Below are 23,303 nucleotides of genomic sequence, written 5' to 3' on the forward strand. Positions count from 1 at the left end.
GAAATGTGGATGACTGTAATGATGTGGTCAAATTCACAATTCACAATCTATAAGTACCACAGATTGTTTGAAGTTTTGTGATCCTTCAGATGGTTCTCATAAAAATGCAACCTCTTCTTCATGCAAATGGTAACAAAAACAGAGAGCAGAGGACAGAAAGAGACAGGCAGAAAATAACCACTCCGAACCGGCTTTAAAGTGGCGCTCTAGTTTGCAGGTCTCTGCTCGATTAGTCCTAACTATTAGTTGAAATTCCATTATCAAAATCATAGCCACAGTTCAGCTTTCTTATGTACATACCAGCCAATAATGTAATATATTGTGCATTCCCGGATGTTGTGACAAATGTCCTGTATATTCTGAAAAAAACAGTTGGTGTAAATCGTTCAACTCCGAGATAATTGGCTCCCAAAATTAGACTGAAAACATAAAATGCCAGTTTGTCTTGAGAAGTCTTTATTTCACTTTATTTTGAACCATGTATTAACAGCAGTAGTACAATAACAAGTTGGCTTGGTGACTTCGTCGATGCTTCAAATGATAAATCGGCTGATTGTTGGTTCATTGTATCATATAAAACAGTCAGTTGGATATGATATATAATGATGTAATCAGACATGTGGAGACGTTGCCAGGTTCAGATGACAAATGGTGATAAATGTGTCACGCTGACAGACAGATTAATAGACTGACATTTCTGTTACTTGAAGATAGATCTGTTGTCTCATTCATCAAGCTATTCTCTATTCATCACTTCCCCGGTGCTCTTAATATCACCTTCACAGTGTTTTCAGATGCAGAGGTAAAAATGAGATGAAATGTCCTGAAGCTACTAAAAAATCTGCTGCAGCGGGAAAATGTGACACACAGAGCATCTTTACATGGCTGTGGGGTTGTTGATCTTTCCCATGAAGAGGATGCTCTTGGTCGAGTGCTCCAGGATGAATACCATGAAAGGTCTGTTGAGCGCAATGGTCTCGGGCATGCTCATGGGCATGATCTCGATGGTGGTGGCGGCGGCTGCCTCCGTCCCAGTTTCATCCACGCTCAGCACGGCCTGGTGGGACACCTGTGGAGGAGACAACAGTCAGCGTCAAGTCGGATTTAGAAACGTCTGAAAAAACTGTGCAAAAGCTGGATGGCCCTTCAGCTATGTATGTGTGAGTCAGCTCTTCCATGAGTAATTGCCATTAAACAGACATAAAGCTTTCAGGTAACATAACAGAAAATGTGAAGTCATGTTTTGCAGATCCTACCTTTGAGGCTTTGAGCTTGACCTCATCAGACATGCCGGAGAAATCTGCGTTGTCTCCAAAAGCGTCTGTCATTCCCATTTCTTTCAGTGTGTCAACCAGAGAGGCTTCGGCAGAGATGGAAAATTTCGGCATGAAAAGATTAATGTTGCTGAGGAACAAAGAAAATCACCAGTGTCAGAATCAGTGGGAAATACAGATGACATGTTTGTGCAACATGAGCTGTACTAATTTTAGAATAAAAACCCAACACATGCCAAGCCATTCCCTGCCCACACTATTAAAGCATCTGTGACACACAAACATAACTGTAGGCCTGAGGATGCAAAAGAAATCCCTCTCTTCTTACTTCCTGAAGAGCGAGTTGTGCCAGTGCTGGATGTACTCCTTGTTGATGTAGCCCTCCACCTTGCTCATCTTGCCTTCGTCGGGCAGCACGATCATCATGGAGGTGTTGCCCTTGTACGGCAGCATGACGACGGTGGTGTGGTTCTCACTGTCCTGATAAAAGTCGTAGCGTCCCAACTTCTTCATCATGTCCACCTGAACTTTGGTGGTGTCGTCCACGTTGAACTCGGCCTTTTCTGTCATGTTAGCATCGAAGGGTTTCTCCCACTGTCCTGTACGAGACAGCAGAGGAGGGAGACGAAGGATTACAAAGATAAAAATGTTGAAATATTAGATTTAAATCTGGTTCTTTGTCCTTAATACCTTAATTAAGATGATTAAATGTGCCTGCATAGATGCAGTGTCTCTATGTGTCCTACCTCTAAAGTACACGTAGTTGATGAGCACCATGGCCATCTCCGGGTCCAAGTCCTTCACCATGTCTTTGATCTTGTCCTGAGTTTTACTGGCAATGTATCTGTTGATCTCAGCTGCAGCCTCGTCTGGTTTGGTGAAGTCGACGTTGATGGTCTCACCAGAGTAGTGGTGCTTGATATCCTTCAGAAACTTATCCAGAGGACTGAAACCAGAGCGCAGGGCCAGAGCGTTGCCGACATCCAGCTGCTGGGTCTCCTGGCTGTGGCCGAGCATGTGGAAGAGATGCTCATAGGCTTCATTGACCTGCATCTGGTTTAAGGCGCCGTAGCCCAAGCTGGAGAACATCTGGGTGTGAGTGTCACCTCGGGCGCCGGTGGACAGCATGGACAGGGCGGTGGAGATGCCCAGCGGTGAGTAGAAGATGTTCTTTCCAGCAGCAGCCTTGGCATTCAGGCTTTTGTAGAGGGCAAAAGCAAAGTCAGCATTGGGAGAGGACAGTTTGTGGCAGCTCATGCCGCCCTCATGGCCCTGTTGGTGGTGGTCGTGGCCCTGGTGGTGGTGGTCGTGGTCGTGGTCTGCCCAGGCTACAGCCAGCAGCAGTGCTGCGAGTGCACAGCTAGCAAACATACCACGCATCTTTACAGCCTGTCCAGAGAAAATCAAGTCAGTTAGGATCGACCAGAGTAGGTCTAATTTAATCATAAACAAAAGGAATTATAGGGTTAATATCTCTAAATTAAACAGGACACATTTATAATAACATCTAGACAGGTTTAAACTTCCAAATTATTACAAATTTTGTCACATCCAAACAAAATTTTTACCCAAAAAAATAGTTTTCTTAAGAATATTGTGGAGCATATTTCATTAAAGTGATGTGCTTACCTTCAATGTCCTATTTGCTGCAGGCAGTTTGTCAAAAACGTCCTCCTTTATATACAGGAGCTCCGGGAGTCAGCTGACAGTTTGTCAAAGATTAACCAAGACCAGTTTCTCTCCTCTGTCCTTTGCTAAGAGAGATCGGCCTATCTTCACTGATGCAACACAGCATGGGTAAAGAACCGCTGGTGAGATAATGGACTGCTCTAAAAATGTGGGAGAATGTGTCTATAATGCATCACGCAAATTCATGTCTAAGTTATTCTCAGTCATGTAGCAGTTAATCAGTTGTACTGGAGCATGTTACTTCAGATCTGTTCTCTCATCCCAACATGAAGTGTTGACGTAAAGTTAAAGCTCCTTAAATGTTGCCATCAAATCTCAGTTCTTCTCAATAACATGAAATATCGATGACTAACTAAGCAACTTTAAAGTTGATTCTCACACCTCAGTTCATCTGGACTGTTTGATTAGATATGATTGACAGCAACTAAACAACCCACCAACTGTTATCTGATTGTGATTGAAGTGTTGCGAAAGCCTGATTGGAGCACAGGCGTATATGACATCACATCTCTCATATGCTACAAGCTATTGTGCAGTTACTTTTTATCTGAAATGTGGATGACTGTAATGATGTGGTCAAATTCACAATTCACAATCTATAAGTACCACAGATTGTTTGAAGTTTTGTGATCCTTCAGATGGTTCTCTTAAAGATCATCAGCTTGACCTCATAGCAAATTAAATTAATAAATAACGGAGGACACTAGTGAGGCAAGCCCAGGAGGAATCTGCGAAGAAGAGTGTGGAAGCATTTTGGATTCTACACTGTTTATGCCACATTCGTAGGTGGCATATACATACTTCCCTTAATGGACTAACAAATAGTGCTCTTACATGGTAAGACTCTGCACTGACCGGAAATAACCGCAGCACGTGACTACATCACCCGCCAACTTATCTGCAGGCTTAATTATTTTATCCAGAAATTGTCATACAATCTTTCCTCAAAGCAATTCATAAAGAATCTTTTGGTTGTTCATGTGCTGGAAATACCAAAAAGAAGCTCAAACCTTACCTGCTGTCTCACCTCTGCACATGTGGCCAATCACTGCCTGAAGTGGGCGTGTCCTTCTGTGGACCCTACACTCTTTCAAATGGCTCACAAACTTGGGGCTCCCAAGAGTCACTGGGACTCTACCTGATTAACAGGCTGACATTTCTGTGACTTCTGATAGAGCTGCTGTTCTATTCATCAAACTCAACAGTGTAACATAACTGGCCCCTTGCAAATATTTTTTATTAGCACCCTCCCTTGCCCCAAATACAAGCACACACAGACATACACACACACACACACACACACACACACACACACACACACACACACACACACACACACACACACACACACACACACACACCAACAACTGCAAAGCAGACAGTTGCTATGTCACCATGGAGAGGCTCACCATGCTATTGCCACCCTGGAAACCGGACAGCAGCTGATCAAAGCTCGGCCGTAACGTCAAATTTCTCAACGCTAATCTAACAGCCTGCCCCAGACTCAAACCACCGAAGCTGAATTTCTCCAACTATCAAACATCTGAAACAGCTCACACAGTATGTCAAAAAGCACAGTTCAAATAGCCATCAAGAAAAACCGAGCGGTTCATTACAGGCCTACATAGTAGGAATGAATAGATGATGGCAGCTGCTCACACAATCACTCGCATTTATTGAATTCATCATTCATCATCAATGGCAAAGTGTTATCACAGACAGATTACAGTGGCTGCACATTTTCATGAGAGGTAACAATCACATTGCCATAAACATAGAGGACTTTGCTGCTTTACTGTGTTTTCTGTCATAAATGTATGATGTTATAATGTCAGATATTCATATTAAAAGTGGCCGAAGATTCAAATAATGAAATGAAATTAAATTAAATAATTCCCAATTGAGAATGAGAAATTATGTTATTTAGTAGGTTTAAAGTTCCGTAACTCCACACCGGCAAGAAGAAGAGGCGTCAGTCACAAGCACTGAGTGCTGCTGCACTGTCATCTCCCTGGACAATCAAAAGAAAGTGGGTTGAACTGAGGGCCTGGATAAAGGACCAGTGTAAGATATATAAGATATATATATATATATATATAAGATATATAGGGATTTTTTTTTTTTTAACTGTGAATCATGGAAAGGTACTTTAGTGGAGTTCCTGACTAAAAACAACACCCAGAAGGTGAGATTAGTAGGTCCACTTTAAATCCTTGATCTCACACTATAGCAAAGAGAAACTGTACTCACAAATTAGAAGTTCATTCTAAGGACCTTGTACTCAGCAAAGTTATTAAGAACACTGCTCAAGTCCAAACTCCTGGCTCTGCTGTTGTCTAACGGGACTATAGCCAATCAGCTGAGTCTGTTTTGTCCCATTCTGCTCCCCACATAACGTTTTATCAACTTGAACTTGAAGAATGAGCTCTGTGGACAACACAGGGACGGGTATGCTGAGGTATCTCAGCAATCCTGTTCAAGTGTCACCAAATGTTGGTGCCGTATAGCTGCAGTAAAACAATGAATGCATGAGAGGTCCCAATGGCAGAGCATGGGCCCCCGAGAGCTTCTGGGCCCCTGTTCTGCATCGTCCATATTTACGCCAGTGATCACACAATCTTCTATTCGCAAAGCTAAATATCATTTATCACTTCATCACCAGGCTTTCTGACTGAGGTAAAAATGAGCTAATATCCCAGAGCTACTAAACCCAACCACAGTGTGAAAATGTGACACTATTATATGAGTGTTTTCGCTTTGTGTCGGAGAGTAAGCCTCAATGCTCTTGCAAAGCAATTTCCAATAATTGCATAAGACGATAAAGAGATGTTAAAGGAGGAAATGGGTTCCAGAGTGAAAAAAAAAATGACAAAAAGAGAAGATCCTTTTGTAATGGAGGAAAAATGTTTTATGTTTTTGCAGGAAAAGCAGAGATTGAGTCATGGGAATAAATTGCTGCCATTTAAATGCCTTTTCATCATTTTGTGAAAATGGGGAAATAAACCTCAATTCATCTTGTAATGTTTGAAAAACAAAACTCCCTCTGCAACTTCAGTGAAATTGCTGGAAAGGCATTTGTTGTCAAAAATGATTGGCTATACTACAGGGACAAATTCAAACCAAAGCTTATTATATCAGTAGCAAAAGAAAAAATGTGATGTTGACTCTAGCCTAGCCGTCTGTGGGATCAATAACTCTCCCGATAAGCAGGACGAGCCCTGTGAGACTGTCATAGATTACAAGCATGAAGGGTCTGTCAAAGGTTATTCTCGGGGGGATGGAGAAGTCCAACATGATGTCAGGTCTCCCCCGGTCTTCTGACTTGGTCTCTTCCACCTCCAGCATAACCTCATGAGGAGCCTGAGTGTAATGACACGGAAACAGCAGCAGTGATAGATTAGGGAGTTGGTGTTTGAGAAAAGTACAGTTCAGCATCTGTGTTGCACAAATTTCGAATATTTTCCTGATAGTTTTGTGGGTTTCCAATTTCAAAAAGTATAATAGGATATTTGGTTCTCGCCTCACCTTAATGAGTTTCAGCGTCTTCTTCTGTGATATTACAGAGAAGTCAGCTGACTGTGAGAAAATGGACGATACCCCTGCATTCCTCAGGAGGCTCTCTAAACTGTAGGATTTTCTGAGTTGAAACCTTGGGAAACGGATTTCTGCCCGCCTGTGAAAACAACAATCAATGTGTTAATGGATTTGCTCTAAGCTGTCTTGTTACACCTTGTGGGACTCGTAGTGCAGGCTTTCCCTCACTGGTGAATAGCGAGCAGTAATTATTGCTGACTTAGAAACTACTCAGCGTTGTTCATCATGCTACCAAACAACAGATAGCGAGCGACTGCAGGGGACCAATGAGAGGGTGAGACAGAGAGTTGCTCAATTTACTGTAGACTCAGGAATAAGCCGTTTATGGATGACGTCTATCGAAAAGGACACAGTCATGCTAATCTTTGTATCAATATGCTCATATTCAAACCACCATGAATGCACCACTACTAAATTTGAGCATAGATGAACAACAAAAACAAAAACAACAGAGGTGAATGGCATCACGGCAACACTTCACTGTTAACAGTTTTTGTAGGGACGATTTCTTTCTGGGACACAATGTAACAGCCCAGTATCACGCCAAAGCATAGTTCAGTAGAGGATACCAAGTCAGTGTCACATTTTGCTTCGCTGAGGCATGAAAATTACACGCATGTATGATCAACATGTTTTCATTCACAGGGCATCAAAGAAGTCACGAGACATAGTAATAGTGATAAAGTCTTCGTAAGGAGACCATGTTGGGAGTCTGTGAGAAATCAAAATTCATCCTTTGGTTTCTTTTTAACGAAAGTAATTTTCTAGCCTCAGCAGACATCGTAACATATTTAATTTATTTAACCTACATAATGCTAATTTTTAAAGCAAAATGTTTTCCAAACATGTAATTTTTGGTGTCTAAACCTCAGGCACCTACTTTTCACGCTTGGGCGAGACAAAATGTGAAACTGACACGATATCCAGTAGTGGACTAATCAGTGTGTTACACAATTTGGCTTGATAGAAGTAGATATTTGAGTGTAAATAGTTATATAATCAGATGAAAATGTCTCTTAAATTTTAGTTGCTCAGCCTTTATAGTCACGATATTGAACTGCTGCTGCTGATTTTGAAGGTTTTCTTCTGCATTCACTTTGAGCAGTTCATGTAGGGATGCACAATGGTACAAGTGTCGTCATTCCGGAGCAGTTGACACAAAAGTCCAAACAAGCAGTCACAAAAACATCACAGAGAGTATGTCGCTTGTTTGCATTTCATTCCTGTTCAACCATCTGGGTTCCCCACTTACCCCGGCTTCAGGTTGCTGAGCCAAAAGCTCATGCGGCTGTCGGAGAGGCAATCCTCCAGGGGCTGCAGCTCGGCTTTGGGAAGCAGGAGCAGAGAGGCCAGGCGTTGCGAGTGGGCCAGCCGAACGACCGTGGCCGAACAGTTGGTGTCGTACAGCATCGTCATCGCAGACGAGTCGTCTCTGAACATCATGGCAACCTCCACGCTGGTCGTAGCATTCAGGTGGAAGTTCCGTAGCACCGTGTGGTGCCGCTCAAATGGTTGAAGACCTGATTCACGTGTCATTAATAAAGGGAACATGTTATGGATGAAATGTAAAATGAAAGTGCCAAAATGCAGATGCTCAATATATTGCATTGATACAATGAGCCCATATTTGTGTGTTAATTATACATTTTGTAATGTATTTTAAATTAACCTTCATTTAATTTTCCCCTTAATGTTTTTGTGTTTCTTTTATGCAGCGAAATAAAGTGATGCCTCTGTCTAATTGCTCGTACACCAACCATGTGTTGAAAGAATATGAATATACATAATTAAAACTTCAACTTTCATCACTTAGACAACAAGGAGCTACCTTTGAAATACACATAATTGTTGAGTGTAAGTTTGTCCGAGTCTTGCAAGTTTTTTATCAGCGTCTCGAAGCTCGTGTTGAAGGCAGCGGGTCCAGGTGTGGATAAAAAGTTCTCATAGTCTAGTGAGGGTTTTCCATCAACATGCAGGCTGCTCCACACTTTTAACTGACCCCCAGCGTGACCGCCATCTTCAGTCCCTGTTTTATTCCCTTCTCCATCACCTGCATCAGCTCTATGTCCAGCATCCACTCCCTCAGTGGCCCCACCAATCCCAGCATCTGTCCTGGCTCCACCCTCAGACTCTGCCTCCTGGACCCCACCTCCATCCCCTCCCTCCCGGAGAGTGAGGCTGCGCTGCAGATCTGTGAGAGCAGATATGGTGGCCTCCACGCTCTGCTCTGTGGAGTTGGATGCCATCCCCAGGGCCTCCAGGACCTGGCTCCGACTGTCAGACCCCGAAACTCGGCACAGCAGAGTCAGAGCTGACGCCAGGCCCAAGGGTGAGAACAAGATGTTGCGTTGCTGCTGCTGCTGGACCCCAGGTTCAGCAGCGGTTCTGGTGGCCAGGGCATGGTAAGGTCCAAAGGCCAAGGCTGTGTTTAGGGCTGATGTGTTGAGCTGCTGCTGCTGCTGATTGGCCTCTCGTTCCCTTCGCAGAGGCCAGCTGAAGACCGTCACAGGCTTTGGTGCAACTGACCTGCATGCCGAAGAACACGTCAACAATGTCAGCACTGTAAGACATACACAACCAAACACAACAGACATCATCGCTGCTTCTCTCCCCATCCTGGCTGGAGCACGCAGAAAAAACGGCCAAAACTCTTGCTTTGGGGAAGTGTTGTTCTCAAAGGTTGGTGCGGGGGTGGTGGTGGTTTCGAAAGTCCATCGATCTCCGGGGCTGAGCTTTTGACCTGTGGGTTGAGCTCTCAGCAAACACTGTTTCTAGTTTCTTTGAATTTCAGCAGGGATGAATGTGTGTTTGGTGGACAGAGGACAGGGCACACTCATTCCCCCCTTTCATACACATTCTGGTCAACATGGATTTTGAACGCTTATGCAACTGATGCATACTTTTGTTTTGCTCTCATTTCACGGTGTACACACTGTGGTATTCAAACAGACAGTATATGAAAACCTCCTACTGTATGTCCGAGCTGTCTACAAATACAGTATTTACAGGCCTGATTCTATCATGTGGAATTGAACATATACGCAGTTTAAATAAATGATTTATTGTTTATATCACATAGTCACAAAAAGTCATAAAAAAAGCCTGCACTCATAATAAGCTTTAACTATCATACAGTATATTTGAGATGAAAACAATGACAGATTATACATTCTGAGCCACAAGTGGCACAGTGAGAGTCTGCGAAATGTCAAAGTGCTCATTAATTATCATCAGCTTAATCTCAGCATGTCAATACAGCTTCTAAATAAACAGCAGGTCATGAGATTCTCAGAAGGCACCGAAATGCTGTATAGACGGTCTGTCGTGTCTGTGACGATTGCTGCTGTGGTGCTGCGATGCCCCCATGTGGCTGCGTCAAATAAAAATTAAAAAGAGTAAATCTTCCAGGGGAAATCAGTCCAATAAACAGAGTGTTTTGGCTAGAAGACAGTGCTTTGGACAAACCATGTCTGATAATAATGTGTAGTGTAACACCAGGCAGCTGCAAATCTGTGTAATAATGGGAATTACAGCATTGTGTGTTTATCTGAAACTGTAGCCTAAGTTGTTACAAGAAATGTCTGTTGGCAGCAAGAAGCAAACATAATCGTTAAATGTTGCCTTGAGGGAAATGTAGTGACACAGATAAACAGTCAGCCGGGCCCTAGGTGTCCTTGTTTGGCTTATTAGTGGAAACTGGGCTGATAAGCATATCTTAACAAGAAGGGTGCACTGCAGGAGGACTCAGAGGTTCATCTGAGGTAAGATGAGGCAGCAGTAGAAGAGGATCCACAGGACAAAGATCATCTCCAGCTCTGATGGGGTTATGTCACAAGAGGTCGCTAAAGATTGAAGAATGGATCCTCGCTCGCTGTTGAAAAGCAGATAAACAAAGGGGTGTTAGATTTAGGCACGTGACACTCACAATGTTTAAAAGTTATATTAAAGCAACAAAACAAATCAAATGAACTGATTCTACAACAAACCCCACTCCCAAACATCCCCAACACCATCGCCTCGGGTGGTGCTACGACCAGGATGTCATGATGGTGCTCTTGCAAAAGAGTGACAGGAGGAACTTGTTTTGGTGGAACATCTGCATGTGAGCATTGGCATCAAAGTGACTGAAGCTTTGCAAAAGAGTGAAATTAAAAAAAAAATTAAAAAAATAAAAAAAAAAAACAAGCAGACATGCCTTCCTAATTGACCCACTGTTTGCCATTTTCCGTGTGTTGGTTTCTAGTTAGGAGTAAAGCAACACAGAGATACTGGAAGGAGAGGAAAATCTCAAGTGAAATAGTTGACAAATGTCAGGTTTACACCAACATTCAGACTAAATCGTAGTTGAGGTGAAAGTGGTATACATGAGGCCGAGGTAGGAGTGACACAAAGAGTTGGGATGGTGCTTTCTTTTGTTTTCTGAGCCATAGACACCTGAGCTGATGTAAGAAGTGGTGGATGTTATCCAGTTCAACTCTAGCCCTAACCCAAAAACACCAATGTCATAGAAAAAGGAATAGCTAGGAGCATCTATATTCAGAGTCAGATAACATACAAGGAGACCTTTGAAACACAGGAATGACCACATCTTAAAGATGCTGTAAAGCAAATTCCATGATTTGCTTCTCAGTACATTATATACGTGTGAAATGAGTTGCTGAAAGCATGTGCAAAGCTAGAAAACTTTGTCGCACTGAAATGTGGAGTTAGACCGTTGAACAGTTTCTCACCTGTTTTCAGCTCAGGTTTTGTTTAGGCGGGGCTAAAAGCCTACCCATCTACATCACAACAACCTACTGTATCTACCTCACAACTACCTATCTACGTCACAACAACCTATCTACCTCACAACAACCTATCTACGTCACAACAACCTATCTACCTCACAACAACCTATCTACGTCACAACAACCCATCCACATCACAACAACCTATCTACGTCACAACAACCTATCTACCTCACAACAACCTATCTACGTCACAACAACCTATCTACCTCACAACAACCTATCTACGTCACAACAACCTATCTACCTCACAACAACCTATCTACCTCACAACAACCTATCTACGTCACAACAACCTATCTACGTCACAACAACCTATCTACATCACAACAACCTATCTACCTCACAACAACCTATCTACATCACAACAACCTATCTACCTCACAACAATCTATCTACATCGCAACAACCTATCTATGTCACAACAACCTATCTATGTCACAACAATCTATCTACATCACAACAACCTATCTATGTCACAACAACCTATCTATGTCACAACAACCTATCTACCTCACAACAACCTATCTACGTCACAACAACCTATCTACCTCACAACAACCTATCTACGTCACAACAACCCATCCACATCACAACAACCTATCTACATCACAACAACCTATCTACCTCACAACAACCTATCTACATCATAACAACCTATCTACCTCACAACAATCTATCTACGTCACAACAACCTATCTATGTCACAACAACCTATCTATGTCACAACAACCTATCTACCTCACAACAACCTATCTATGTCACAACAACCTATCTATGTCACAACAACCTATCTACCGCACAACAACCTATCTACCTCACAACAACCTATCTGTGTCAGATCACAGCCAGTTTATATAACCTTCTGCATGGCTCCTCCGGTGAAAGCCTGGAGCTCATTTACATAAGAGGTCATCCCACTGGACTTCAGTTCTACTCCTGGTAGTCAGATAGTTATTGTACATCAGCTAGCTGCTACAGGATGTCTCCCTCCACCTGCAAGTTCATCTTTCCTGGAAGCAAGAACCTCCAAACTAGCGTTGCATCGCCATTTAAATTTCCTACTGAGGAAGAAAGGAAAAAGAGGTGGATTGATTTTGTCAAGAGCCACGCTGATGGAGACGTTAGGATTAACACCAACAGCCGCCTGTGCAGGGACCATTTCACCAACTTCCACCGGAGACAGACGGAGTTCACGGACACACCGCTTCTCCTGCAGCGCGGAGCCGAACCGAGCTTCACCCTCACGGCCGTTCATCTCTCGGTCGCACCGGCACCGTCTGCCGCCGCCAGCAGGGTCCGCCGCCGCCAGTAGCGGTGGACACCACCGCCGCCGACCGTGTCCACCGCCGCCGGCAGGGTCCCCCGCTGCCGCCAGCAGTTCACCACTCAGCATAAGTTCTGTGCTTGTTATAATTATACTAGATAACTTTTCCACAGTAACTCTGCTGCATGTAGTCCGCGGTGCAAACCTAACGTGATAACGTGATTTTACTCTGTGTAGAATAACTTTATTTTCATGAAATGAGAGCTAATGTGCTAATTAGTTTGTATTGAGCTCGTAGCGGAGTTCAGAGGAAAATGGAAACTATAATATATGCAACTCTGTATTTTATATGTCGGGGTGATGGTGAACATGGACCAGAGGAGATCTAGTCCTCACGATTAATGAGGGTTGTTGTTTTTGTACTCCGGTGTAACGTTACAATCACTGACCCTCTCTGTTACATGTACCGGTACCGGTCCGGATAAACGAGCCCGAAAGACTGTCAGATTGACCTGAGCAGGTTCAAAGTTTGAATTGATGTGATATAATGAATTAACATGTGATGTAATGCAGCCTTGTGCATGTTGCAGTCATTACAGAACTAAATCAACTCCTCCGCTCTTATTATCTCCACTATTGTAATGCAGGTGGTTAGAAGTAGTTGGAGACTCACTGTCTGCTGTCTCTGGTGTCCAGTTTTACTCCTGTGTTACAGATCAGGGGGGACAAGCTTCATTTATATGCATCTGTATGTTTCACTCATTGGACAAATAAATTCTGATTCTATTGTGTTTTCCCAAAGCAGGCTGCTCCGTCCACCAGAGAGACAGAGTACCAGTGGGACATCATGCATGAAGTCACAGAGAGGTTGGATGTCAAACGGACCGCTTAGTGGGGAAAAGAACTGCAGCCACAGGACTGTCCTACAGAACACTGAACACCTTCCAGGGAGTGGGCGGAGCTTCAGCTCCTTCAGGACACGCCCCCCCAGTCGCAGAGCAGAGAGGACTGATGATTTTCTCACGATTTCAAAGCCTAATTTAACAAACTTGTTGGTGTTTTTTTTCATTCAAATTTGGATGGGTAGTTAATAACCCATACTTCTGTGGTGTGATGAACTTAAAACTCATTTTCATTTCTACTTTACAGCATCTTTAAGCACTGTGTGTGTGTGTGTGTGTGTGTGTGTGTGTGTGTGTGTGTGTGCTCTTGAAGTAGCTGCAAATGACAACAATCCATCAAGTCCGGCCAAATTTGTGTTAGCTAGCAATACTTTTTCCGAAGTCATCCGTAAGTCTAAATCCTAAAATGTCGCACAGAGAGAGAGCAAAGTGTTTGAAGATTTTTAAACCATAACTTTACATTACTTCTGCTGTTGTGAACTTTCAAAGCAGGGTTGTGTCAGCACAAATACCACTTTAAATCCATATTTAGCATAAAATTACACTATATTACTGGGGTTAACTATCTTTATACTGCAATACAAGAATATTGCTTCACCTGCAAAACATCAAGTTAGCTGTAAATAAGCTGCAACCAATTCACTGAGCTTTACCAACAGCATTAGCTTCTGCTACTTAAATTCTGCTTGTGATGGTTCAGCTGACAAAACTTCATCAGGTTGTGAGCTGTATCATGGAGCTGCTTCTGGTAGCTTGCGCGTGAAATTGAAGATCTGAATCTGATTTGAAGGTTTGGTAAACAATCAGTTGTATTTTCACTGATAAATCAGTACCTGAACGTCTGAGAGGTTCCACTGCAGGCAGGAGTCCAGTGATTATCACCATCATAGTTCTCGACATGTCCACTGGTGTCATGTTTTGTTGGAGTTTCACTTGGATGGTCTGGTGTTGCTGTCAGGTCTTTTTGCCTCCTGATCTCCAGTCCCCCATTCCTCCCATCAGCTGTTTTAACAGGAACAAAATCTGTTGAATTTATCTCTTCATCTGTGTCCTCCATCTTTTCTCCATCTTTACTCTTGGTTGAATCCAGTTTGACAGCATTGTCTCTCTTGTCACTTTCTTCTTCTGTGTCAACTCTCCTTCTGGCTTCAAACGCACCACCGTCAATTAAGATTTTTGTATTTGTTCCTCCTGTAAAACCTTCTAAATTCGCACTCTGCTGATTTCCCCTCTCTTCCTCTTTTACACCCAGTTCTTCGCTTGCTATCCCTAAATCCTGCCCTTCCTTAAACCTTGTCAAATCTTCTCCCTCATCTTGCTCACTCACTTGTCCCCATGTTTCAGAGAGCTTTCTTTCACCTCCTTTCTTGACATCTTTCTGCCAACTAGCTGCTTCAAAAATCTTTGCTTTCACTGCATCATCTTCTCTTTTGTCATCTCCATCCTTCTCCAATCGAACCCTCTCCGTATACTTCTCCCTCTCTTCCTCATGATAATCATCATTACTCTGCCACTCAAAAACGCTCTCCTCTTCGCGTTCCTCTTTGGTTCTACTTTCAGGCTCCGAGTAAAACAGCGCTGTGTTTTTTGTGTTCTCTCTAGTGCAACTATCAGTGTTGTCCAAATCAAACTTCCTGTGAACCCCTGACTGAGCCCCGACTGCTGATTCTAGATCAATGTCTCCATTCTGCACAGCATCACCTTCCTGATGTTTACACCCACCACCATTAAACATCTCATTTGCTTCCTGATGCCTGGACTCTTCATTCATTTCCTCCGCTGTTTCCTCCTCCACCTTTGGCACCTGCCTTTTCAGCTGACTGAAAGGCTGAAAGACTTCTTTATTCAGATCCAGGATGTAGCTGTAGGCATCCTCCTCATCCGAGTCCAGCACCGACAAGCTGTAGATTCCTTCGTCAGAGCTCAAGGAAAAGTGACTTTCATCCGCCCCGTGCATTCCGAAACTCTGATCCAAACCCTTCTCCATCCACGATTGGATCTCCTGGCTGACAACGACCGCTTCCAGCGGACTGGGTGGCTGTAAAACGCTACGACCCTGACCTTTCTGTTTGTTGAATGGTGAGGAGGCAGCACTGCCCGCAGGTTGCACGGTGATGCTTTGGTCACATCTGTTGGAGGAGAGGTCAGAGGTCGCTGCTCTGTTTGTGTGAGGTGAGGTGGCACGAGCGCTCCCTGAAGATCTCCTGGACCACCGTTTCCACAGAAGCTGCTCGCTGCTCCTCTCCAAGCCTTTAAGCAAAGCTTTGGCTTCTGGATCATCAGCAAGAGTTTCTCCAAAGCTGACTGACTCTAGTGATCCCAAATTGGGGATCTCAGGAACTTGAAAATCTGTTGTATGATCCTGTAATATAAAGCATGTGTAATTTAGTAGAGAGGTAGAGTTTTGGCACACATTATCTGTCATATTTTGGTCAATGCTGATTGGTTGAAGGCTGCACCAATAGTTTACGCCTATTAGGATGCAACGACTGGAAACAATCCCCACTAAATTTGGGTCTGTTTATACCAAGCAAATGACATGCATATGGCATGAATAAAGATAAAATAGATGACCTCATTAAAGTGTCGAACCTTGGGACCGTTGACCACAAATGTCAAACCACACAGTGACACACTAGCTATTTCCCTCTGTTTCCACTCTTTATGCTAAGTTAAGCTAGCTGGCTGATGCTTACAGACAGATCACGGAGTGGTTTCAGTTTTCTCATCTATCTCTTATCGCAAAAATGCAAAAAAGGTGTATTTCTCAAAATGTCAAATAGTGCACTGACCTCATCTGTGCCTGAAAGAAGCCCCAGGAACATGGACACATAGGTGATGATGGACTGCTCGTCTGGTGAAGTGCATATCACGTCTGTGGGGGTAATGACAAATCATTTTTATTCTTAAACAAACTGTTAATATGGAGGCCTTCCTGTTTTTGGAGGACCAGCTGGAGGTCTCGTGATAAAGATACGATACAAAATAAACACGGTGAACACACAGAACTGACCTTTGCTGCTTACTGGTAGATTAATCTGCAGCGAGACTAAAGTTTCAGATTTATTCCTACATGCTTAAATAGGTGGTATCATTACACCACAGTGAGCCTTTAGCACTGAGAATACAGTAGGTTCCATCAAAGTAACTTGTATCTTGCAGAAAGGCATGATGAAATGAAAGGAATGAGGCACTCACTGCTTTCTGGACACTCTTACCTTCAGGCTCCAGCAGAGGTGGTATATCTAAACTGTGATGGGCTATCATGAAGGCCTGCTGGATGTTTTCTTTTGGTTCCCTGCACAAGCTCTCCCTCAGGTCAACCAAGTCTGGGCTTATGGACTTAATTATAGCGAGGAATGCCAGCCCGCTCCTCCAGCTCCTCCCAAAGTCACGGACATTCACCCCATACCTGCAAACACATGCATAACATAACTTGAAGTTTACTACACTCATCGTAGTTGTAGAGATACACGCTTGGGTTCAGCGTGACCAAAAGGATTTTGTAAGCGACTGGATCTCACTTCGACGTGCATCTCTGGACCCACTGCAGGAGCGTCTTGATTGCTTTCCCATGATACTTTGGCTCCCTGGCAGCCTTTCTGCCTTTGCTCGGCAGAGTGCTGCAGTCGTAGCTGCCGGTGACATCTGGCTGGGGTGAAAGGTCACCACCGGACGGGTAACTGCTCCCTGATAAGGAGGAGAGGCTAGAAGATAAATGTCTGCGGAGGACTCCCGTCACCTCCTTTATCTGTGTTGGAGTAAAGTGGAGGTGTGTATGTAAGGTCAGCAACAAAGACAAACACTCAGGCAAGAAGCGAGATAATACAACGAGACATTAGATTGATGGACGATGGGGAAAAAACCCTACTTGGAAATGCAGGATGATGCTCCAGACAAGGTTAAGAACAACAGATGGCGTGCCATCAGCGATACCGGAGGCATCGATGCCAAGCAGCTTCACCTGGGAGACAAGAGGGAGGAGACATCAGTCACAGTCTAGTTATTCAGCATTCCAAAGTGAACGAGAGTGAAACGCATGTCAAAATGTATTTACAAGCAAACACACTCACATGTCTATCATCCAGGAAAGACAGGGCCTTGGAGATGTTGTTCAGTCTGAAAATGCGATGAGAAGACGACCTAAACCTGTAAAGCTAACGTAAGAAATTACAGGTTGAACGCTTATCCTCTACAGTAAATATGAAGTGCAGGCAGTTCATTTGGCCTCGCATCAAGACAGTAAACAAGCTCTGTGCAAAAACAAAAGTCATTTTTTCGTTGGTCACCTAGTTCATGGCTGAGAAGATGGATTTTGTTAGTTTTAAGCAGAGACAAGTTACCCGTCTCCCCACTGCCTCCAGTCTTTGTGCTAAGCTAAGCTAACTGGCTGCTGGCTTTAAAGTTCGGGTTAGATATGAGAGTGGTATCAAACATCAACAGTCAGAGTCTTTGGAAGTGGTTTCATTGATCCCATGTCTCTAAAATAAGGATCTGATCGAAACTGAAATATGAAGAAATTGCCAGAACAATCATATATTTTATTTCTTTATTTTCTTAAATATATTTTATTTGGCATCAAATTTGTCAACTGTGCATTGAATGTGAAGAGAAGTACTGCTGCATTGCATGTTGGGAAGGGGAGTGCCATCTTGTGAGGAAACACACGTTGATGTCAGAGCCCTTTGGCTAAAAATGTAAGATGTTAAATCTTAAAGTGCTGGACCTTTACAAACATGTAACATCTATTACATTCAAACGAGTACACGCAATGCTGATTAAACCCATCAGTGCTGGATAAATCTCTGTCGTTCACATTATAGAGTTTTAAATCTGGTGTCTGTTGAGATATTTCCACGCTGGACAGATGAATGCCAACTGAGCGTGCTCTGTAGGGTAGGACATGAGCACCAGAAACGTCCACCACCCAAGCAGGCTAATTTTCAGTGTCCACAAGCTAACTTGAATGGGAAATAAATCATGCAGCTCTTCTAGACTTTTTATAATGGCCTTTATTTCCTTTACTCACAATCTATCCACAGTTTACAGCCACAACAGTAGCGACAAAGTATGCTGCAGTGGTGCCTATGAAGGATCGTATCAACAGTGTTTTTGTAAATACTCTCAATGGCAGACAAGGGAGATAAAAGTTCCAAACTGCAGGTTTAAATGGGTGAAATGTGAAAGAGAGAGCAGAGAAAGAAAAGGGACAGATTGAATCACCATGTGAAGCAATTCTATTTAGACAAAGTAAGTATGATAAAGAACATAGATCCATAGATATTACTTGATACTTCCACTCACATACACGGACACTGTCAGACATTATCTAGTTTTTGGAGAGTGCATCCACTTTACAATTTTAAAAGTTACAAATCCCTAAAAGCTCATGAAGGGTTTTGCATTCATTGAGGAGTCTTACTAGTTTGCAGCCAGACAGCTCCTCCAGCAGGGCCATGAGTACTCTGCCATCCTGGATGTCTGTGAACAGATCGTGCACTTCGACTGGAGGATCGCGCTGAGAATAACAAAACATCACCCTCACTGGTGACTGCATTTATTTATTTATTTTTTAAAGTGTGGATTAGAACTGTATTGATTTGGGCCTTACTGTCTGTAGAAACACATTCATCCATCTGCTGAAGGTTCTCTTCTGCACTGCCTTCCTCCCATCTGGGGAAAAGAAAACAGGACCTTGGCCTTGTCACAGGAGTAGTTTCAAAAGCTTCTAACACACGGGAGAGTTTGTGTTGAATATGATAAGCATTAAGCCAGAACATGGGAAAATGCCTGTATGTGTTAACTCCAAAATACGTCATAATATTGAGAAATTTAGCAACAGAAAATATATCTTTAAGCTCTTTTTATCAGATATTTTACATACAAGTCTCAACAAAACAGAGTTTAGAAGGAAGCCATCAACTAATACAAGACATATGAAATGGTTGAGCAATCAGTTGCCACAAAGCCAAAGACTCCTACTTGGAAAATTACTTACAAAGGGTTAGGGAAAAGAGGAATAGTTGCCATTTCATGTGTGTGTAGAGTGTTTTCTTATCAAAAGTAAGCAGTATACGCAGCGATATAACTCCTATTATGGATCGGTAAAACACACCACCATAAGACTGTACCTTGAAGCTGCTCAAATCGATGACTGAGCTCTCCCATTGATCTCCTCTGCAAATCCCAGTCGTCCTGCATTCTCATTTAACCACAGCTACTCTGCTCGTGATCCATTGTGGAGATGAGAACAATTGAAAATGTCAGCAGTTAAGAGGAGCTCTGCGGTTTCGTTACTAAATAAGGATGAAGAATATGCAAAGAGAAGCAGAGAGTCCTGCCCGAACATGCTGAAACCTCCCTCTGAGGTGTTTGAGGGCCACTCCCCCGAGACAGCTCAGCCTGAATGCTATTGGCAGGCTGCGGTTCATAAAACCGACTAAGTGGAGGCGGTCACATACTATAATGTGCAGCCCTTAATGTTAAAATGAAGGAATCAGCTGGGATTACTGTGTCAGGTTACAGAAGTGACTTCACATAATAGAATGATTCACTGATTTCTTCTGAGCATGCCGACCTTACAGAGTACAGGACTGAGCAGAGGTATCCAGGGTTTTGACTAAATTCACATTTTCTGAGTGAATGTCTGCACTTTTACATTCTAACAGAATGTGTGAAAGAACATTTCCTCACGTCGCTGCGGTAGTCCATTGATCAAGTTGATCAACAGAAAAAAAGTCAATTAGTTTTTATAATCTATTAATTGTTTGAGGGGTTTTTTGTGAATAAAATGCTCACATTCTCTGATACAAGCTTCCCAAAACTGACTGTTTTCCAGTTCCTGTAGGCCTCATGATAATAAACTGAATATCGTTTGGTTGTGGACTCTCGGTCGGGACAAAACAAGAGATTTTAGGCTACATCTTGGTCTTTCAGCAACATTTTTCACTATTTTCTGACATTTTTAAGACCAAACCATAAATCTATAATTGAAAAAGTAATCAGCACGTTAAAGAATGATGGAAATATAACAAATATTGAACTTCTTACTCTTTTAAACAGGTTTGGTTTGCTGTTACTTAGCAGATTTTACATATGAAACAAAAGATAAAGTGCTGAAATAAAACACTTTGTTAAACTGACAAACAGTATGTAAAAATAGTTCAAATCTGCTCCACCTTAATCAGAGATAATAAAATGTTTAAATGCTTACGCTTGACTAATGTGTAATTATTTGCAATATTTTGAAAAGCATCACCGCTGCATAAAAAGTGTTGCATTTTATAAAGGACTCTGTCTGTGTGCTATTTTACTTAAGAATCAGACCACCGCTGCCATTTTGATGCATACAAGAAAGTATCTTTTCTTTTTCTTCTGAGAGGAAAGTTTTTACTAAAGACAACACTACAATTATAAGCAAGTGGTTTGTACTGTGTAACAGTTTATATTTCTGTGTCCAACTGGACAAACTTGGCTGATATTTTTGTATTGTGGATCTTTTAAATTAGTTGGTCTGTAACTTTCATCCATCCATCAACACCCACTTTACCCTGTGCGGGGTCTCGGGGAGGCCGGGGTCTACGGCAGCTCTGACATTGGATAAAAGGCCAGTTATACCCCGGACAGGTCTGTCGCCAACATAAGACACATTTCACTCTGTAAACTTGTTGGCTCACTGTAGAACTAAAGCAGGAATTAAAAAACGCAAAGAGAAACATTGTTAATCATTTTAAGAGTATTTATACAAACAGGAACTCTCAATTTTCTCAAAAACAAAAATGTTTGTAAATCCACTTTTGTTACAAGTTTCATTTAGAAACAACACAAACTGAATTTATTTCCAACACATCACTTTAATCTGCAGTACGGAGCAAAGGAGGAAGGGTTAATAAAAAACATTTTTTTTTTAAAAAGGAGCCTGAATCCACAGTGGAAACTTCAGAGTATGTATAAATTATCAGATGCAAAAAGAGCTGCGAGTCAATATAAATCTTGCAGGAGAGAAACTGCACAGCTGGCAGCCTCTGAAAAACAGAAATTTCTAAAGACAGATCGATAACAGTGAGGTGAAAACATCATCTATTGTGTTTTACTTGTGTGTGTGTGTGTGTGTGGGGGGGGGGGGGTGTCCAAAAATCCCAATGTATTTTTGTGACAACTGACAGTGTCTGACAGGAAGCCCTTCCCCTGTTTCAGACAATATCCTGCTGCCAGGTTTTGCTCTGCCTGCCTCAAGAACGGTGACAGCTACTGAACGGGACCATCACCACCGTGGAAAGCAGGGGGAGGGGAATAGGGGGAGGGGAGGGGGAGAGGGGGAGAGGAGGGGGGAGGGGGGGGCCTGTGCAAGGAACATCGCACGTGAAACTCCTGAGCCTCCAGAAGTCACGCCTTTTCATTCTTTGAGTTGCTTTCTGCAACCTTGTTGTGCCCACACAAGCAACGGTCTTCACCTGGTGGCAACTTCACAAGGCTGCAAAGGGCAGGAACGGTAAAATAGGATCACGGGTCACTAACAGTGTACTTACTTGTGTTTCTTAGTTGTTCATAAACCTAGCTGCCGCCAACGATGTGCGGTGATGACGATAGAAAAGCAAATTTTGCAATAAAAACACCTGAAATTTCATGTTTTTTTCTTTTTTATTTAAAAAAAAAAAAAAAAAAAACTAAAAAAACACGATATTAGCAAAAGAAAAAATAAGAAGATCCTCAACAATCAAATCAAGTTAAAAGTTGATTTTTTTTTTTTCTTTTTTTTTTTTTTTTCTTTTTCCCAGAATCACAAATGCGTCTGAACACTGAATGTCCGATTTAAAATCCTGCAGTCAACAAACCAACAAGTGTCTGAAAGTGTGTTTGTTTGCCGGTAATAAAAAAAAAAAAAGGCCTTGTTGATAAATGTTGTCATCTTTCCGGACTGGATCAATTTGACTCTTTCGCTCTCCATCAGGTGTCCAAAGGTTTTCCTGCTTTTTTGAATCTGTTCTGTGACGTTTCAGTCTAGAATCCATCACGCGCTCATTTCTTCCCCATGATGAAGCTCGGAGCCTCCGCGTCATCCTCAGCCTCTCTTCCGTCTTCTTTGTCCTCCTCTTCGCTGCTCTCCGAGCTCTCCTCGGCGTCCTCTCCCTTCTTGTCTTGAGCCTCCACTTTCGCTTTCTTCGCCAGCAGCTTTTTCCGCTTCATCTTGTCGCGCTTCTTCCGGCGCTTGGCCGTGCGGTCCTCGGCCGCCTGCTTGTTCAGCTCCACTTTATCCAGATAATCCACGTCCTTGTCCACCTTGTCTGCCATCTTGTCCAAGAAGTCCTGCCTCTGGTACTCCCTGCGCCGGAGGTGCCGGTAAACGTGGAACTCCCCGCTGCCGGCTCCGGCGCTGGAGCCCATCACGTCCCGGACGAACTCCGGCGGAGCCCGCGGGTTCCACTCTTTCGGCCGGTCCGGGATGGGAGCGACTTTATCCGGGTTCCGCATCAACCTCTCCAACTTCAGCCGCTGTTCTTCCGCCGGAGTTTTGGCGATTATCAGAGGCTGAGCCTCTTTACCTCCAGATTTCCCAGGTTTGTTGTTCTTCTGTGTGTGCGCCGCCATCTTTCAAACCGTCACCGTCTTCTTCCTTTTTTGCCCAAGTTGCCCCGGAAGTTTTTAAGGACTTCTGTAACCTGAAAAGTTTTTTTTTTAAATACATTTTTGATACATACTTTTTCTTAAGAAAGGAAAACACGATTTCGTATATTGATATGTCATTTTCTCTTTTTTTTTTTTTTTTTTTTTTTTTTTTTATTAAATCGTC

At 42.9% G+C, this 23,303-nt stretch overlaps 4 protein-coding genes and 1 non-coding gene across 5 annotated transcripts; all 5 read right to left on the reverse strand.

Moving 5' to 3' along the window:
• Positions 1–439: 439 nt before the first annotated feature.
• On the reverse strand, positions 440–2,940 carry LOC138203637 (alpha-1-antitrypsin homolog). Its single transcript, XM_069158641.1, has 5 exons — positions 2,904–2,940; positions 2,021–2,663; positions 1,603–1,873; positions 1,257–1,404; positions 440–1,069 (listed from the first exon to the last, which is right to left on the reverse strand). The coding sequence occupies exons 2-5, from the start codon at positions 2,652–2,654 to the stop codon at positions 878–880; spliced, it is 1,245 nt and encodes a 414-aa protein (XP_069014742.1). The 5' UTR covers positions 2,655–2,663; positions 2,904–2,940; the 3' UTR covers positions 440–877.
• Positions 2,941–4,618: 1,678 nt separating this feature from the next.
• LOC138203722 (alpha-1-antiproteinase-like) lies at positions 4,619–9,203 on the reverse strand. The gene is made up of 4 exons (XM_069158735.1): positions 8,386–9,203; positions 7,810–8,077; positions 6,489–6,636; positions 4,619–6,323 (listed from the first exon to the last, which is right to left on the reverse strand). Exons 1-4 carry the CDS (start codon positions 9,170–9,172, stop codon positions 6,135–6,137), a joined length of 1,392 nt encoding a protein of 463 aa, XP_069014836.1. The 5' UTR covers positions 9,173–9,203; the 3' UTR covers positions 4,619–6,134.
• Positions 9,204–9,641: 438 nt separating this feature from the next.
• clmnb (calmin b) lies at positions 9,642–19,033 on the reverse strand. Its single transcript, XM_069158642.1, has 8 exons — positions 18,936–19,033; positions 17,587–17,670; positions 17,385–17,477; positions 17,038–17,264; positions 16,732–16,925; positions 16,306–16,388; positions 14,347–15,875; positions 9,642–10,428 (listed from the first exon to the last, which is right to left on the reverse strand). The coding sequence occupies exons 1-8, from the start codon at positions 18,969–18,971 to the stop codon at positions 10,302–10,304; spliced, it is 2,373 nt and encodes a 790-aa protein (XP_069014743.1). The 5' UTR covers positions 18,972–19,033; the 3' UTR covers positions 9,642–10,301.
• Positions 19,034–21,256: 2,223 nt separating this feature from the next.
• Positions 21,257–23,263, reverse strand: prkrip1 (PRKR interacting protein 1). The gene has a single exon (XM_069158643.1). The coding sequence runs from the start codon at positions 23,099–23,101 to the stop codon at positions 22,532–22,534; it is 570 nt and encodes a 189-aa protein (XP_069014744.1). The 5' UTR covers positions 23,102–23,263; the 3' UTR covers positions 21,257–22,531.
• LOC138203776 (small Cajal body-specific RNA 13) lies at positions 21,661–21,995 on the reverse strand. The gene has a single exon (XR_011178741.1). It is a non-coding gene; the product is annotated as a small Cajal body-specific RNA 13 (non-coding RNA).
• Positions 23,264–23,303: the final 40 nt, after the last annotated feature.

The sequence above is a fragment of the Embiotoca jacksoni genome, unplaced genomic scaffold, assembly GCF_022577435.1.
Source record: "Embiotoca jacksoni isolate LCO1_2020_lvr unplaced genomic scaffold, fEmbJac1.0.p SCAF_23, whole genome shotgun sequence".
In the NCBI taxonomy this organism is placed as follows: Eukaryota; Metazoa; Chordata; class Actinopteri; family Embiotocidae; genus Embiotoca; species Embiotoca jacksoni.

Coding starts and splice junctions, on each gene's coding strand:
- LOC138203637 (XM_069158641.1), bottom strand. CDS start 2,654: ATGCGTGGTATGTTTGCTAGCTGTGCACTCGCAGCACTGCTGCTGGCT. Junction 1,874..2,020: donor CAACTACGTGTACTTTAGAG/GTAGGACACATA, acceptor TGTCTCGTACAG/GACAGTGGGAGAAACCCTTC. Junction 1,070..1,256: donor TCAAGCTCAAAGCCTCAAAG/GTAGGATCTGCA, acceptor TCTCCTCCACAG/GTGTCCCACCAGGCCGTGCT.
- prkrip1 (XM_069158643.1), bottom strand. CDS start 23,101: ATGGCGGCGCACACACAGAAGAACAACAAACCTGGGAAATCTGGAGGT.
- clmnb (XM_069158642.1), bottom strand. CDS start 18,971: ATGGCCCTGCTGGAGGAGCTGTCTGGCTGCAAACTA. Junction 17,671..18,935: donor AGCTGTCTGGCTGCAAACTA/GTAAGACTCCTC, acceptor TTCTTACGTTAG/CTTTACAGGTTTAGGTCGTC. Junction 10,429..14,346: donor GGAACCTCTCAGACGTTCAG/GTACTGATTTAT, acceptor GCTTTTCAACAG/CGAGCGAGGATCCATTCTTC.
- LOC138203722 (XM_069158735.1), bottom strand. CDS start 9,172: ATGGGGAGAGAAGCAGCGATGATGTCTGTTGTGTTTGGTTGTGTATGT. Junction 8,078..8,385: donor CAATTATGTGTATTTCAAAG/GTAGCTCCTTGT, acceptor CACGTGAATCAG/GTCTTCAACCATTTGAGCGG. Junction 6,637..7,809: donor CTCAGCAACCTGAAGCCGGG/GTAAGTGGGGAA, acceptor TTGTTTTCACAG/GCGGGCAGAAATCCGTTTCC.